General features: G+C 34.7%; 1 protein-coding gene across 6 annotated transcripts; it reads left to right on the plus strand.

The window, feature by feature from the left end:
* Positions 1-216: 216 nt before the first annotated feature.
* LOC149793808 (uncharacterized) lies at positions 217-16,339 on the plus strand. Of its 6 annotated transcripts, XM_089967808.1 has the most exons (8): positions 217-312; positions 4,071-4,139; positions 4,934-5,230; positions 6,233-6,366; positions 7,861-7,996; positions 11,226-11,280; positions 14,127-14,153; positions 15,087-16,339. In XM_089967808.1, exons 2-5 carry the CDS (start codon positions 4,082-4,084, stop codon positions 7,864-7,866), a joined length of 495 nt encoding a protein of 164 aa, XP_089823934.1. In that variant the 5' UTR covers positions 217-312; positions 4,071-4,081; the 3' UTR covers positions 7,867-7,996; positions 11,226-11,280; positions 14,127-14,153; positions 15,087-16,339. The 6 variants fall into 6 exon arrangements, with proteins under 6 accessions (XP_089823934.1, XP_089823930.1, XP_089823935.1 ...); XM_089967804.1 differs by lacking the exon at positions 11,226-11,280; XM_089967805.1 differs by lacking the exon at positions 11,226-11,280 and having other exon boundaries at positions 236-312; positions 4,055-4,139.
* Positions 16,340-18,997: the final 2,658 nt, after the last annotated feature.

The following is an 18,997-nucleotide window of genomic DNA, read 5'->3' on the forward strand; positions in this document are numbered from 1 at the left end:
CATGAATTTATATATCTTAATTTGTATGTATATGGCAGTCGTCAAAATGTATAGCTAAACGTGAATAATATTTTCTTTATATTTACTTTTGGCACATTACAGGTAAGCCTAGTCAATGTAATCGTGTAATGTAGTTTTTCAAGCAATGTTTGAACATGTATTGATCTGTCTGAATGACAATTCAAAAGACGTACATAGATATAGGTCTGTTTAAGGATCCGATATGGTAAGTAGCCATGTTTCGCCTTCCCGGAAAGAGAATTTTAACAAATTGACACGATCTAAACTGAAGATCTGATTGCGTCACAGTAGGTATGTTTGCTTGGATAAGCATTTGTGGAATAATGTTTTGTATATTTTCCTGTATCATCGCAAACCTTCTGCATTATGATCTGCACATTAGCAACAAATCGTCTTAGTGTATGTACAGGTTTATGCGTAGCTTTCTAGACAGTTGATACATAGAACAGCAGACTGAACAGGTATTGAGTCAATGACCTTTAATTGATCCATTACAACACTACACTTTTGCAAAAAGCGGTGCTATGTTAACAGTGATCATTCTTTAAATCAATCTAGGAACAAAGCTTACGTGACATTCTCTTACAAACATAATGTTAACTGGAAAGAGTTACTTGTACATGTCTTGGATCACATGTCCAAACTCGTCTCTAATGAGTCCACCATAAACGTCGGGTATTAACATTGTTTACATCCCGTCGCATATTATTACCACTCTGTGGTATTAAAATAAGCGGGGGAGGGGGGGGGGGTCATTATCATTATGGTGTCCCCTCCCCCCCTCCAAAAAAAATACCAAACAAAAAAAAATACTCGTTAGTGTCACGTAAAACAACGATGATGACGAGGAAGACAGTGATGACCGTGGTTGCGGTGATACATTAGTTAGATGAGACTGCTTGAATTTTGAGCTATCGTTCTATATTCCATTGCTCGATAAGCATTGTTCCATGTTCGTAGGCATTAAACGTTGATTGAAAACAGACGATATCACTATCCTCAAATCCTGGATCAGTAGTTAGCATGCCAACTTCGCCAACAAATGGGCTCGTGTTCAAATCCTGACAGGATAGGCCTCCTTGGTGTTATCTGGGCATGGCAATTCCCTTCTTGTCTGGGCATGATATAGCCTTTCATGTGTTGGAGTAAACACCAGTCAATTAGTCCTTTAGTTATTGGTAAATGGTTGGATTAACATAGGTATATGTTAATCCATGATAAGTAGCACGTGTTGTTTTAATGATAGTTGCGTTCCACACTACAACTTACACAATGTTCTTATTTACCTTTTCTTTGTATCATTTTATCTATGTAAATCTACACACTGATACGAACAAGATATGCCTCATAGACCTGAAGAGGTTATTATTTATGAGCAAAAACCTCACTTGGCATATCAATGTTGTATTCTGTTATTCATTTTCATCGTAGTTTTTAATTCGGTTTCCCCTTGATGTGTTTAACACAATGCTATTAAATTTATTGGACAGAGTGGATGGTGCATATGCACGACATACTATTAAACGTCCTTCTCATGTGTGTAGGTGTGCGTGCGTGCGTGTGTGTGTGTGACTTGGATTTTTTACGTAGCTTTAAAAACTAGCGCTACGATGTGGCATTTCGTAGTGATGTCTCGAACTGGGGCATCATTCCGCAGACATGTAGCATAATGTCCCACCCACCAAGTCACATTATACTGACACCAGGCTGACCAGTCCTAGAACTAACCTCTTAATACGGAGTGGGAAGCGATGCAGCTGTTGGTAGCACTTTTACGTCTTTGGTATGACTCGGCCGGGGTTCGAACCGCGACCCTCCGCATCCGAGGACACTCTAGCCATATAGGTCACCAGATAGATTTCCTTCTTATACGTACTGGTTTATAAATAAAATGATAAGATGCACAATAATAGCAAGCATATTACGTTTTTTAAGGAAAAATATAAAGTTGTTTTATTCCCAATTTAATACTGCTCTTAAATTATAGAAGTTCTTGTTCGAGTCGTTCCACTAGATATTACATAAGGATTACTCCTGAAATGCCCACCCAATTTAAACCACGTCCCCATCAAGTACCTAACTGATTAATTATATTTCAGTTAAAGCACCGATTCACAACATGATAAGATTTTTCAACATTTTACTTTTTTTTTCTTGCAGCATTTTTGACATATCGAAAATAATCAGTTTTCAAACATCGAAAAGAACATGTACATTTCACCACAATTTAAATTAACCTACATCGACCTTGAAAGAAGGGGGAAAATGCAAAGAATCAAGCCTCTGGTTTTGAACAATCTCTTAATTTCGTCAGAGCTTAGGTACACGATAAAGCACTTGAGTTTGAAAATACATTAATTTAGTTAAATAAATATACAAGATGTTCACATCCATTAACACGATAAAAGTGTTACGGGTCAAAACGGGGGACACGTCTTAAAGCCACCTTTGTCACAGACCATTTTACGCTATGTCCTAAAACATTCGTTAGATAGAATATAGTGTTCAATAGGAGTCAGCATATTTCGGCAAAGCGGAAAATAACAGAGAGTTCATAGGAGTTATTTTAAGCCAATACGTGTTCCATCGAACTTGTTAAGTCAGACTTCTTTGAAACTACTTAAACAGTCTGGCCTAGTAACATATTTTCATAAACTTCTGGCATAACAAAATCGACAGGCAAAGACCTAACTTTCAGTACCTGATTAAAAGTTACGAACTTTGAATTAATTACACACTTAAAGTGTATAGTAGCATATTTAAAGTGTTAAGAAGACAAGACAAAAAAAACCAAAAAAAAACCACCAAAACAACATTTATTTTTGCCTGTATTTAGGTCCCTCTGCTGACTCTGGGATGAAGTATTAGCCCAAAACGTTAGATGATAAATATTTATTGAGTGAAAAAGGCACATATTGGCCATAACGAGAAAATTGTATCCTTTCCAATAAAATTATAATAATAAGCATGCAGTGCTAGTGTATCGTTTACAGTGTGGATTATAGTGATAAACATAACATTGGTATGTACAACGTAATTCACGTACGAAAGCGTTTTGTTTGAGTACTATATGCAGTGCGGATATTAGAGCTAGCCAGCTGTGTGAACACAATGTATCATGCTATACTATACCGTCATACAAGTGTACTGTTTCCATTTTAGAAAATATAAGCCTTACGTTAGTGTGTAAAATACGAACTAAAAATTATCTAACTTGAATGATAGTATTATTTGTATTAAATATTAATTCTGCCTACTATTAATCAAGCATTTTTCAATAAAATCCAGGGACAGTACTGAACATTCTGTCTGGTTTATATTTATAATTCTGTCTGTCTGTCTGTCTGTCTGTCTCTGTCTCTCTCTCTCTCTCTCTCTCTCTCTATATATATATATATATATATATATATATATATATATATATATATATATATATATATATATGTATATATTTAGCTCTGATCGTTACGTATCACTGCCATCTCACCTCTGTCTGTGTGGTTCGAGTCTGGGATGCGGCTTATGTGGTTATGTGAGAAAGCTTGCCAGTAGCTTCTCGTGGGTCTATGGTTCTTTCCTGGGGTTTTCCCGGGTTCTTCCTCAACTATTTATACTGGCCGCCATTTACAGCCTATCTTGTGCTGAAAAATAGCGTTAAACCCTATAACAACAACAAAAACAGCAGCAACAACAACTGAGTACTTGATGCATTTATATTATTGTATAATACCGTTCGGTAAAAAAAATGTTTGTCAATGATAGTTACGCTTATAGGAAACGGTTAAAGAGATACACCCCACCCCCATACAACTGAAGCAGGTACTGTAGAAAAGGCCTGTTTTTACTGGTAACTAAAATAAGAAAGTATTTTTTGTCGTCACCACAAATACAGTGTATTTGATCATGTTTTATGAATTTGCGACGATATAATAAAGAAAGCTTCAATTCTGGTGTGTTAAAAGAATGTGTTTATTTAAGCAATAAATATCCTATATTTGAAACCGATAAGCAAATACATACATAATGCGTATAGGCTTGCTTCATTATAGTCCTACAGCGGATGGCAGTCTCCCGATATTCCTTCCTGGTGTTGCTGATATTAGCAGGATTAGCATCAGGTATGTAATTGTATTGTATTGCGGTTTTTATAAATACTTTCTGTATAATTTGTTATCTTTTGCATAACATATTTACATGCACAAATAACGTCTAAGCTATTGTGCGATGAACATGTTTGGCAGCATTATAGGCAACAAGTGAACTGTGTGATGTTCGAGAAATATCTGAGGTTCGAAATATGTGTGAGGTTGACAAATTTTTTGAGGATCGATGACGTTAAGCGTGAGAGGTAAATTACGAAATTACTAGATAAATTATTTATACGAGTCGGTGTCTCACAGTTGATGCATTGGTTATAAGTGTCACTAGCATCATTGGTGAACGCTCTCTGACACACGAGCAATTACAAGGACAGTGTCCTTGTGTTTAATAGGTATATATGGTAAATTAATTCTGAAACGAAATCCCTTTTATTGAATGTTCTCAGCAGGTTTTCCGCTTTTTTATAGTAACTGAGAGAGATTTAAAGCTCATAAAGTGTCACTCGAGTGAATGATACTCTCTACGAGAACATTTGCTGTTAAGTTATTTTACTAACACTGCCGCTGTGATTGCAACTACTACTGCTGTATATTATACATCCTCGTATCTTTTCCTGTACTATCAGTGATATATATATATATATATATATATATATATATATATATATATATATATATATATATATATATATATATATATATATATATATATATATATATATATATAATAATAATAATAATAATAATAATAGTGTTTATCTCTTAATATAAGTTTCAACTGAAATTAATTATCCTGTCCTTTTCTTTTATAGGATCAGAAGTTTCGGCTAAATCTGTTTGCAGCAACGATTCTGTCAAGTTGTTTAGCAGCATACAAATCAATAATTCTGACACAACTGTGACACTTTACAAGAATAGCGATAAACAGAGACCGATTGCCTGGTGGGCTAGCCTTAATCATAAAATTCTACAAGAAAATGTGGTCATGGATGAGCATAGAAATATTTGGATTATCAATGCACATACCGCAGACGAAGGGAATTATATCCTTAAATACGATATACGCAATAGCAACGCCCTGAACTTTGAAGCCAAATTATCGATATTAGGTGAGTATATATATATATATATATATATATATATATATATATATATATATATATATATATATATATATATATATATATATATATATATACATACATACATACATACATACATACATACAAACGACCGCTCCGGTGGCCTAGTGGTTAGAGCGCCCGCCTCGAGAGGTCATTGGGTTTGATCCCCGACAGAGTCAAACCAAAGACTTACAAAAATGGTAATAACAGCTGTCTCACTTGGCGCTCAGCATTAAGAGGTTAGTGTTAGAACTGGTTGGCCTGATGTCAGAATAATGTGACTGGATGGGACATCATGCTACATGTCTGCGGCATGATGCCTCTTTGCTAGACATCACTATGAACTGCCACATTTCAGACATCGTAGCGATATGACTGAAAAATTGTTGAAGCTACGTTAAAAATCCAAATCACACACATCCATACAAACACACACACACACACACGCACACACACATACATACATACATACATACATACATACATACATACATACATACATACATACATACATACATACATACATACATACATATTTGCATACATACATACATACATACATGCATACATACATACATGCATGCATGCATACATACATACATACATACATACATACATACATACATACATACATACATTGCATCTAATAACACCGTAATGAGGTTTCAGGCACAGTATTTTCCTAAAACTGATTGCTCAAATATTTTATACGAACAAGCAACATTTTCAGATCTAATGAAATCATCAACACATTAAATGCTATACAAAAATATAGTACAAACGTGAAGAGTAAAATTCATTTATATGCAATGCAAGCCTTTATCTCACTCATTCCCATCGATAGCAAAACGTTAGTAAACACCACCTAAGGCAATATTACAGAAATAAGACGAGCAAGTTACACATAAGCACTGGAATGCTCTGTAGATATAAATACAAAATCTTAAATGTTGTGTGTTCCTTGAATAGTATCACATTTCTTTCTAGTCGCACCGACTACAACTTGCCAACCTACTGTCAAGAGAGTTGATAACATTCTGAAGGCTTCTCTGGAACGTGGAGATTGTGGCACACCTAAAGTTTCTGTTTTTTGGCTGGAATATATCGGTGTTACTTACGAAGTAAGAAGAGTTATATTCTCCCAAGTTTATGTCAGTTTCGGTTTGATTGATGTGTCCAGTTCTAGACGTCATCAGAAGTAAAATATTACATTCTAACTTGCTGATTGAATACATCTTTTAAATTCGTATAGTTATCCTAATTTGATTAGTAGTAGCACACAATCACGTTTATTTTTACCCCTACCGATTTAAAAAGGAGAAAGCATTAAGGATATAAAAAGCTCACATGTTAGTCATTTGACTATGTCGTCTACGTCCAAGTTTTGGAATGGCTAGGTTTTATATTCGAAACAATTTGTACAAATAAAAAAGGTAGAACTCTTTTCTTATGCGGTAAAAATATGTAACCCCTAAATGTAGATTATCAAAGACGGGGAAACTACATCATGCCCGTTGATGTCAATACAGCAACCGTGTTAATAAAGAAACTCCAGTTTGATTATGAAACACCCACATTTTGACAGTATTTGAAAGCTCTTGGCAGCTTACGGCGTAGAAACTATAAATTGCTTAACGAAATGTCTAAGTTTTGTACATATTCAATATTCTTTATACTCTATTTTTTAAAATCAACAAAAACTCAAAAAGGCGTGCGAACACTATTCATGTTTGATACATATACATACAAATATGTATTTAGCGATTGATAAATTGAGGATATTTGCATTTTCCTAGCGAATAATGGATATATTTCATCGAGTGAGTGAAACTACTAGAGTTACTCGCTATTCTTTCAATAATATATGTATCTTTTTCAAATTCCTTTCAAAAGCAATGTATTCTACAAATTTGTGCCCTCAAGTACTAATCTGTAAATGAATATCGGCTAATAATAATAATAAAGATAATAATAATAATAATAATAATAATAATAACACTACTACTGCTACTGCTACTGCTAATAATAATAATAATAATAATATTTTTTTTCTACAAAAGGCATTGATGCTGTTATATATGTCTGTTGAACATGACACTGACATTCATATGGTATTGATGTAGTTTTTATTTGATTGACTCTGACTTTTGTATTTTAAAGACGCAATATTGTTACAAAGTGGGTGCAAAAAGAATTATATACAAAAGCAATTAAAATATTACTAAAATGAGAATAAACCAATTTGTATATTAAAGTATAAATTTGCAGAGAAATGCAAGCTCCATATTTATCATACTTCCGTGTTGACATGCTTGTTATTCAGTAAGTCCTCACGATTTCCTTTTCATTTAAGTTTTTGTTATGAAGTATGAGAATCGACGGTGCAACGATCTCTATCTGCTGATGGCAACCATTGGACGACCCATATTTGTTATCGTCTCTTTTCTTTTGCGTCTGACTGTCTTCTCGAATTCATTTTCTTTATAGTAGGTGAATCCACAACCTCTGGGTATGACATATGCCGATACAAACCTCCCAATCGCTAATCCTTCCACATCTGAAATGGAAAATATAAACACAAATATGCTATATGTACTCTCCTATACTCTGTACAGGGCTAAGACTTGGCAAAATTACCGCCCGGAAGAGAAGCAGGAATTTACTATGCCTGTATTGAACGTTCGTCATTAAGCTGTGTTAGAAGCTCACAGCTGTCATCGGACCATTGTTTTCCTTATAAAATAGAAAAAAGTAAGATATTTTCCTCTTCTTGTTATCTTCTTCATACACTTGTATATATATATATATATATATATATATATATATATATATATATATATATATATATATATAGATACATACATACCATTAAAACATGGTTGACAAGTATAGTGATAGTGAGATGTCAACATTTTGACGATTACAATTTTCTTTCACATGGACTTTTTAGTCATTAGAATTTAACTTTCTTGTTTTCTTGATCTCTCGAAACCCATGTCGAATTCAGCTATTGGTTAAAAATGCCTTTTTAATAAGCCATACCCTTGTACAATAAACCTGGTCCACTGGTAGTAATGCACAAGACTTGTTAAATATGTAGAAACAGTTAAACAAATGTATAGAACTCTCTGCCTGCTTTTGACAGAATCTGGCACGATCTTTAAGAGATCTTCATCAGTAGATTAAGGTGATGCTAAACTTAAATCTACATTTTATGAAAGCCACTCAATCCATGTAATGCATCATAAACTATTTCAAAAGGTCAGAAACTGTCAGTGTCGATATACAGTCATATAGGGTGATAATAGTTTTACGAAATTTAATTGTTACTTAATGCATTTCATGCGAATTCCCAACAACAGCTGGCCAATGCTACCAAATGTAAGAAATATTTAACAGAATGGATTCAAGAATTCTACCAACCAGTTCTGACAAAAGTTTAAAACGTGTCTATTTATAGTCATGACATTTCGATTTGACAACGTACGAAACAGAGCCTTCAAGAAATTGCAACCTTTTATTGAATGCGTCTACGTGATGTTAATATGATTACAAATATGTTCATTAATTCAAAGAATCTCAGAATACATCCAGTGCATGACTGTATATATTTTATGAATATGATGATATATTTTATTTAGTGTTAGTATTCAAGAGCAATTCTTTTTTAAATTAATTTTTTTGTTCAATATGACTATATTTTTCTTAGAAAGCAGACTGTATTACTTGTGTAGGATACATGCCGATAAGGCTATAATTGCAACAACAACAATCATGAACTACTTCAACAAATTCTGCTAAGTTATCAGAAAATATAAAACATAATTACCTTTTAAATATATACAATGCTGTCGGGCATTTCTGCGCACCTAAGGTTTCCGTCTCCAATATTGAAGCAAAACGCATACTGAATTCCACCGATTGACGAAAATAAAATAAGGCAGTGCTTATCATTTAAAAAGAGGCAAGTATCAGCCTAATATTTTATTCAAAATAATATTAATTTTGGCACAGGTGATACCACCCCTGTGTTTTCCTGACTCGCGATATGTCGGCCAGTTCTGCGCACAGCATTGAAAAGATGTGATGTTTATCCATCGGGCAATATAAATGAAATACATTACTTTGGGCTGTTTCTGTCAACAGTTCAGTCGTGTAATTAGGTCAGGTTTATGGCTAGCTTTAATAAATTCAAGGTGAAGAAGCCAATAAATGGCAAGATATATGAAGCAAACTAAACCGATCTTGTAAAAATGTTAGTAATTTTTTTTTTTTTTTTAAAGAAGCTATTACGTATTAAAAAAATCCACAATAGCAATGAATATGATACAATGTGTTTACTGAGTCATGTTGATTGGGAAAAATTACTAAAACATTTAGAAACAGAATATACGCTGGGGAAATTCTTGAGAATTTACGTTCTAGCAGTTGACACGTTGGGTAGCAGACGATTTTGTGCGTGTGGGACAACATTATACAAAATTGGAAACTTGGATTAAAATGCCATCTTGCTGTAAGATGTACATTTCCCTGTTTTATATAATGTATTTATTTTGTATGATTCTAAAAGATACATTGTAAATCAGATTTTCTGGGTTACCGGTTCAAGAAGTTTGTAACGTGGCCCTCTTATTAAGAGGGATGGTTAATTGGGTTTGGCTGTGTTATACAGAGGATGACCTCCCTGGACATTATAGTCCGGCGGGAGTGAAAGAAGAATGGAATTTAAAGAAAGAAGTGAGTGAGAATACTGAGAAGAAATAAACAATACAAGCCCCCTTTTGACAAGTAAATAACAAGTTTAATCAGAACAAATTAATACCGGCAATTCCAATTCAGATTAGATTATATAAGTACAATTTAACGGGTGTGTTCAATTTGGATTTATGACATCATCCTAACGAGAGGTGAAAAAAGCGCTATGTCGACGATTGATTGCATCACCTTCTTGTCTGACCGTGTATCATCGTCTCCTAGTTCATCCTTCCTAAACTCCATGTCCAGCCCGTTCATGGACTTCCTGGTCCCTTTATTCTGACCTCGTCCTTCTTTCTTTCTTTCCCCCGTACTCCTATATTCGTACTGTCTCGTGTTTCTCTCAGAAAGCTTATCGCTATTTCTTTCAGGACTTGTGCTTCCTAGCACTAGACATTCCTTTCTTTTTACGCGAAGACCATCTGGCCCCTGTCTTGTGCCACGATGAAAACACTAATGTCTTGATGCCTCCTCGGAGTCGACTAAGTTTCCTCTTCTAGGAAATTTCCAGACTAAAGAGTTTCGACTAAGGTCGTCACTTTAAAGTCAGATTGCTCTTAAGTGTACGCCCTAATTTATTCTGCCCAATCGTAGGCGGTGGTCCCTAATCTTTCCCAAAGAAATAATTCCTTTCATCCGATTTAGACAGCTCAGGATCTGTGGACGACAGTGCGTGACAATTTCCCTTTTGAAAATATGATAAGTAAAAATAGGTTTCTACCAAGCGGTTAGGGTCGTTAGCTCAAATGTCTACTGTCCAATTACCGTGTTAGTATATCCCGGTCAACGTCACTGGGTCGGAATGCTGTCCCTTTGAAGTTTACACTGACATGGGGTGGGGGTATGAAGGAAGAAAGGTCGAAGTGACTCTTCACAAATAAATTTCAGGCTTAAATGCGATAATGGGGTTGGGGTATGAAGGAAGAATGGTCGAAGTGACTCTTCACAAAAAAAAATTCAGGCTTAAATGCGATAAGACGTTAATGCTCAATATATTCATCTTTAAAATTTTGTGCAATTCAAAAAATCGGCATTTCACAAAGTTGATGGAATGGGTTTTCATGTTAACATTTCTAAATCAAATTTTCTTATGCATTTCGAGTCGAAATGCTTGATATGTTTGTACACGTTATGAATATCACTTTCATTATTTAAACTAAGATAGTTCTTTCTTGATACAAAACGGATTTTTGAACAAAAATAACACGTGCTTTGATGTTTACAGAAACAACGTATCTTTGCCCAGAATTACCCGACGCGCAGAATTAGCGGATATGTTGGTAAATATCCACTATATGAACTGGATCTTGCCCTTTAATAATTGATAGGAATTTTCTATTCTAGATTATATTTACAGAAGTAATCTGAAGTAGAGATCAGTTTTTTCTCCGAAAATAAATAATAACCACTTAGCATTCACATCACATAATACACTCCTTCATCGCGTGGACGGTCAAATAATACATGTAGATGTCATATACATTTTTCATATATAATATAGTCTTCAAATATCACACAAACGTTTACAAATTGTGTAATGCCCACTAGCTAGGCTTCATTAGCCTGGATCGAGAATACTTTTCTTGAAACCTTTTGAGGCTGAATGCGTACACACACAAAAAAAAATACACACACACACACGCATGTACGCGTAGATAGATACATATATAGATACGTGTGTGTATGTTTGTGTGTGTGAGTGTGCACGCATCAACATATATTTACATACGCAATGCACCTGTATGTGAAACATGAAGGAACTGCACTTGTATAGAGCTCATTTATGTACTATGTACCTCTACAGTTAATATATAAGGTTTGGTTTCTGGCGAGCTGTTCTGTGCTATATTTATTGTTCTTTATTATTTCCAGGAAAGCTTTTAATGCTAGAAACGTAGAGTAATATTTTGCAATGTTACCTAAGCTGTTGTAAACACAGGAGATCGTATGGCATTTCCCTATCTACAGCAAACAATTTGAGTGTTTGTCCTACTTTTTGACTTGTGTGATAAGCTATCATTAATTTTAAACAAAGGTTGTAAAGACTGATTGACAGAGTCTGACTCAATTGTATACAACATCGTTAGCCTCAATACATTTAAAATTGTCAGTATGATGATTGACCGTGTTTTACCAACTCTAGCAGATGAATTACTCATCAAAATGTTACCAAAATTGTACAAAAAGCATCGTTTTGCCAGGGTAAAAAAGGGATATACTATGTATGCTGATACGCTGTTAAACATGTTTGCTGTGATTATTATTAAATTCAAAACCTTTCACGTTTGTTTATATTATACAGATATGCAAAAAATAATGGTCACCCTTAGTTAAAATGAAAACCTGTAAATGACTTAAGAGCATATACGAATCAAATGATTTCAAAGACATTTGATAGAAATCTACATACGGTTCAAATGTGTGCAAATCACGCCGGTGCGTCATCAAATCTCCCCACTGTTACCTGAAATATAAAACTGGTGAGCGATTGATCAGGACCTATTCAGTAACAAATATGACTTAAATCAACTTTTCTACTGGTGTTATTTTGATCAGCTGCTTTTGCTTGTTAGTACAAAAACGAATTACGCCAGATGAATGATATCAAACCCACTTTGGCCTCGTGTTTACAGGTACGTCACAACCAGATTATGGGGGCAGTAAGACTCAAACAAGTACTGATGTCAGCAAAGATGAATTACACTTGATGATCGCGGCCGTCATTGTTATCCAGATTATATGGCCCCTGCTCTTACTTGTAGCTTACATAACGTGTAAAAGATAAACGAAAGAAGTAAGTTTAATTTGCATATCATTGGGTATTAAATTCGCTTGCCGAGTGATTTAGAGCATATCAGGTTCTTGTATGCAACCTGTTTACTTTTAGAGGAGCGCATGGCCATTGTAGGTTATGGTTCTGTTGCATGAAAGCAGGCAATACGTGACACTGGACACGGGATTCCTGTTTCGGACGAATCTTAAATATAAATATGTTTGATTCTCTCTCTCTCTCTCTCTCTCTCTCGTTATACAAAGAATCTGATACTAGATGCAGTTGGAGGGAAATCATATAACTATGGCATATAACTATGGTTGAGACGCTGTCTTGATTTAGCTTTTGTTCTCATGATATTATCTGGGTATATGTTCATAAGGCATATGGCATATATTGCTGGAGACGGTAACGTCATATTGTACCTTGCAATACAAAAAAAAAATCAGACTTCATTCATATTATTGCATTTCCGTCATTGCAGATTGCAAACGTTAAGAAGCCGTTAGTGTGATTTTATGACACTCCTCCATCATATAAAACCTGGCAACACACATGCTGGTCTTATTTAGAAAACATCACGCTTTTAAATATATCAGCATGGAGCATTAGGTATAGAGACATTGCCATATACATGTTTGACGCAGTAATTCACAAAAGACTTTAAGGGTTAGAAATTTTCACTGCTTGGTTCTGAGGTTATGATGGCTGGCGCAGTAAACATTTCTTTTTCAATTTGTGCAACAAAAGATTATTTTCTTTATCGTATACAATATATTTTGTACTTTTTTACGTACAGTTAATTATTTATTAAACGCCGTTTATTGTCTACGAGAGCGTTCACACATAAGAATCATAAACAGTTAATCGGACTCAATACAACTTTAGCTTTTGAAAACATTCTTTTATAAATAGGAAGGAGATACTAGACTGATGTAATAAAAAACCTCAGTCGTTAAATCCAGTTCCTCGAGTTGTCCATAATAATAATAATACCAATAAGCACGCAATTACTAAGAAATTCCTGAACTTAATGCACACAATACGGACAGCACCGAAGAGTGAATCATACTATATACATGCATTACACTGACTCTAAATCAAAATTATTTCCCTCTGACATTATTTGTGAAACACACAAAATAGAATGAAACAAAATTCTAACTGTGTTAATGGATTTACCAATATCCTTATGTAATCACCACAGAACCCTGTGTTCTAATATATGCTTTCTTTGCCTAGGTAAATATCCAAAATTTAATTGCCTAACAAGCTTATTTATTTATGAAGAAGAAAATCATTGTATTTGATATCTTTATTAAAATATATTATATCTTTTATATTTTGGTTCAGGTAGACGAAAGGAAAAAGGACATCGAGGTAGAGTTTGAAACCTATTAGATGTTTGCTAATTTACAGAACTAGTTCCCAAACTAACTTAGGAGACATATTAATTTAAATACACTTTAGATCATAGTTGCTTACCTTTTCACGTTTGTTCTGGTATGATGTAGCCATTGCCTTGTTAGTATCTATAAAAAACACACACACAAACACATATACACAGACACACACGCAGGTGCACGCCTGTCTTTTATGTGTATCATTACACTAATTGAGACATTCATCCTACTGTATTCCTTATGACAATTATTATATATATATATATATATATATATATATATATATATATATATATATATATATATATATATATATATATATATATATATATATATATTGTGGGATTTTGCGTTGAATGTCAAAGCAGACTGGTATTATTGTTTGGTACAAGCAAGGTCATTTGCACTAAAATATCAGCTATTGCTTTCAAAATGCAACTATTAATTAAATCAACATAACTGATGCTGACTATTGGATATTTATCTAACGTAAGTCACATAAGGTTGATGCACCTGTTCGTATAACTAACACAATCGATTTGATCAGAAATGTGAAAGCAAATAACATATATTCTAAACTTTATGTAGTTGTACTTTGAATAAAATACAGACAAATCCTTTGTTTTGATAACTAATCATCTATGTTTTTGCAGCTAAATACATTCACACATGTTAAATAAGCAAGTTCATAAGTCTTTCAGTTTGTACATATCTGAAGAAACATATGATGCAAAATATATATTGTTTGCTAAACAGTCTTTGGGAAATACAATCTTTAATTAGTATTATTAATGGCAGTTGATGCATGCAAATATATATATATATATATATATATATATATATATATATATATATATATATATATATATATATATATATATACTAATCAAACGTATTTTCTTCACCCTAGATGAACAGACACCACTTCAAGACAATGCCACTGTATCGGGAGTAATAGATAGTCAGTTGTGACACAAAATATGATTTTAGACTTGTATGACCATGGTACGTGCGAAATTCAGTTTCATATGCCCATTCATTACGAGACAAGGCACTACAATGACGGTTAATTTAGGGCTATAGGTCTCGAAGATTGTGAGCAAAACACATATGTTGGACCCCGAAGACATCAAATTCTACAATTCACAGTCATCAGTAGGATACCTTTCTTCTGGAAACTGAAAACAAGATACAGCTTATTTCAAGAGAATACTTATGATTCAAAAGTGGTATATTATACTGAAACAACTATTATCTGAGTAGATTTATATTTCTCGATTTTGTCTACGGAAATCAAACAGTTATATTGTATTTTAGAAGCGTGCAAATGATGCACTTTCTAGAGATCCATTCATTCATAAGGTAGACGATCTACTTTGACCTTTTAGGATACAATCATATTTGAATGTATAACAATATTAAAACTGAACACTAATGGTCTTCACGAACGAAATATGTGTCCATTTGTAAACATGTATTCTAGCTAAAGAACAACCACTTTCACCCTTTAAGGGATATGCTGCTTTTGAACATCACGTTCTCCTCGAAATAGTGTCCGGAAATGACGACAGTGCATAACACAAACAACGAATTACAACAATATGAAACTGAAAAAGATAGTATTTGCAAACGAATGCTTCGTAGCTAGCTCATGCATAACACATATATACCCGTATGTGACGTAATTGTTTTGGACCTTAGGTTAAGTAAATTGGCCCCTGGCAAATTTCTTAACTGAAGGCTATGGTGTGACCTTTTCAGCTATTATTGTTTATTATTTATAGATATGGATACATTTGTGAATTAGGTGTTTCGGGCTGTGTTGTTCTAGAAATTGATGTCATGCAAGTACACTTTCCATAGTTGTTCTGCAGTATGTTGATAGTGAAATACAGATACTCGGCTAGGAAGAAGAGCTACCCTCCCATAGCAGTAGACACGTGGGTTCAAGGCAAGTAGAGTATCCCAAAAACGGCTTAGATGACAACTATTCTGAATTGCATCAAGCTATTTAGCAGACAATGTTTTACAACATTTTCATCCAGGTAAAGAGCTTGCGTTTACGCTTTGAGCACCACATGCTGTCAAAAATAGCCTTTGGATGTGAAAAATGCTTGTTTAAAATAGTGGTTGGAGTGCATAAACTTCTGCTATGAACTGCCATTGACTTCTCTGGTCAAGTGGATAATATTCTAATGCTTTATTTTGATATAGGTATCTAAAAATATGGACATTTTTGACCTCACTTGTGTACTTTCCTGTCAAAAGACATAAACAGCTATGATAACGAATACATTGCTGCTCGGAGTATTGTTATGTTTGAGGCATAAACTAAAGTTTTTTATCTAAGTACATCCATTTCTTAAATTGACAAACCTCAAGTCATATAGCCAATTAAAACTCAAAATAAAAATAATTTTAGGACAGGCTCTGTGATCCAAAAGTGTGTATGCGAATGAAAATACAACTAAAACGTGAAGTTTGTTTCCGCTATAGCCCTAAACCTCTTATGCTTCACCGTAAGAACAAATTACTTATGTATTATGCACATATGCATATGTCAAGGGATTAGTTGTACAATGTTAAGCTTTCGTATGGCATATTACTTGAGAAAGGACAATTTTGATGGCGAATTTACCAAATATGGTTGCATTTTACCAAGTTTAAAACTCTAAATAATTTTAAAATCTATGCCATTATTGAATCAAATTGGCAAGTAGAAAATAATGGTTACATAAGCATATAATTAATTTGTAAGATATATTCTTACGGATAAAACAAGTTTTGTTATTTCGCAAATTATAGTCACGTCGTAACCTCTGGCATCACACGGCTTCAGCCTAGTCCGACGTATTTTAAATTAAAATGAAGTAACAAGCCATACTGTAGCAAATATGACAAATTCGTTCACGTAGATCTTATAATCCTACAGATACGTAGAAGGCAAATTAACTAAATAGCTTAAAATGTTATTATCTTTCAACCTATCAGTTCACCAAAGACTTCATTAGCTAGTACTACTAAAGCTTAAGGAGAAATTTATATTTTCATTACACTCAGCCTCGGAATTTTTACCTAGGTTGACACAGCAAACATGTGTGATTCTACTACTTCAGTGAAAGCTGCATGCAGTAATTTCGCAGCTATTTAAAAGTCAACTAATTCCATAAAATGTAAGAGTAAATATGCTGATTCAAATAGTTCAAAAGTAAATACTTATCTGTCAAGAGAAAAGGATGTTGGTGCAACGCGGATGTTTTTAACCCGGATGCGAACCATGGTCAAAGGAATAGCGGGAGCCATGCAGAGAGGACTCATGGGAGGTGTTTTACCCATGGGTCTAAGATAAAATGGACCAAGAATGTACAAGGGACCTCTTGGGTTAAAAGATCTCAGACGTGATCTTTGGAACCTGATGGAAAAGAAAAACTGACTTTAGAGTCCTACAAAAGATGGATTGAATTGCATCGTTGGAAAGAACAACGTATCCAGCATTTACCCCCCCCCCCATCCTCATTTCACCGAGATGTCCCAGTTAAAACACGAATTGCAATATTTGACGAATAGCAGCGAATTTTTAAAAACGGAAAAATTGCAACAGTACGTTCGAGTGTTGCAGCGACTTCAAACTCCACCTCCAGAAATCTTTAGACGAAACAGCTTGACCGACTCTGAATTTTTTTAAAACCCCGATGAACAGTCCATCACCACCACTACCCCAGTGGCCAGGACAGATGCAACCCAACGTATGTCTGAGGAAGATTACAGCGTCTTTGTTGACCATTTCCCCCACAACTCAACAAGAAGAACTAAAAAAGTGAGTTAAACAAATCAATGATATCCACTCCTCCTTCGACAGAAGTGAAAAAGAAAGCAGGAAAATAAGCACTGATAAAAAGAAAGCAAGACGAAACCCATCCCATTATCACCATCACTATCCCCAGCTTCTACTCCTATGGCACGTCGAACACATAAAGCCGTTTCCTAACTCCCACCTAACCCCAGCCAGAGTAGCATAAGTGAACAGTGGGTGACTTATGGAAGAGAGAGAGAGAGAGAGAGAGAGAGAGAGAGAGAGAGAGAGAGAGTCATGATGGATAATTTATTACCCAGCATTTACTACGATCCAGGTCGTCCTGTGGGAAACTATACGAAGGAGTTCGGAAATTATATCGTGCTGCCAAATTCCGACTTAAAAATGTCCGTTTACCTGAAGTACAGCGATAGTTATAAGAACAAGCCACGTACACCTTCCACAAGTCATTCGACGAAATTTTCCAGACATCGCACCCGAGTGGAGGGCATACATCATCAATGACAAGCTGATTTAGCTAATGTCTCTCATTTGGGCACTTACATTGGTGGCTACACATGTTTGTTTTTTGTCATCGACGTCTTTTTCAAATTTGCTTGGGTCGTGCCATTGACTTCCAAATTGAGTAATGAGTTCGTTCTAGCCCTACAGCTAGCGTTGTACAAAAGTAGTCATCATCCTCTTGATGGCAAACTGAGAAAGGCACCGAATTTCTGATCCAAACTTTCCAAAAAGAACTTAAAAAATGAGACATTCATTTTGTCACCACAGAGAAACCAGAAACCAAAGCCAGCATTTTGGACAATTTTCAACGCACCTTGAAAGAACGTATGTGGAAATATTTTAGGCAAAAACAGAATGTCAAATACATCATCGTCTTACCACACCAGGTCAAAGCGTACAACCATTCTTACCATCGACGCATCGAATTTGCTCCAGAAAAAGTTACTCCCGGCAACGACCAATGTCACTCCATACTCCACGCTACATATAAATGTTGAAAATTC

Source organism: Sinohyriopsis cumingii, chromosome 8 (genome assembly GCF_028554795.1).
Source record: "Sinohyriopsis cumingii isolate HCF-2022 chromosome 8, ASM2855479v2, whole genome shotgun sequence".
NCBI lineage: Eukaryota > Metazoa > Mollusca > Bivalvia > Unionida > Unionidae > Sinohyriopsis > Sinohyriopsis cumingii.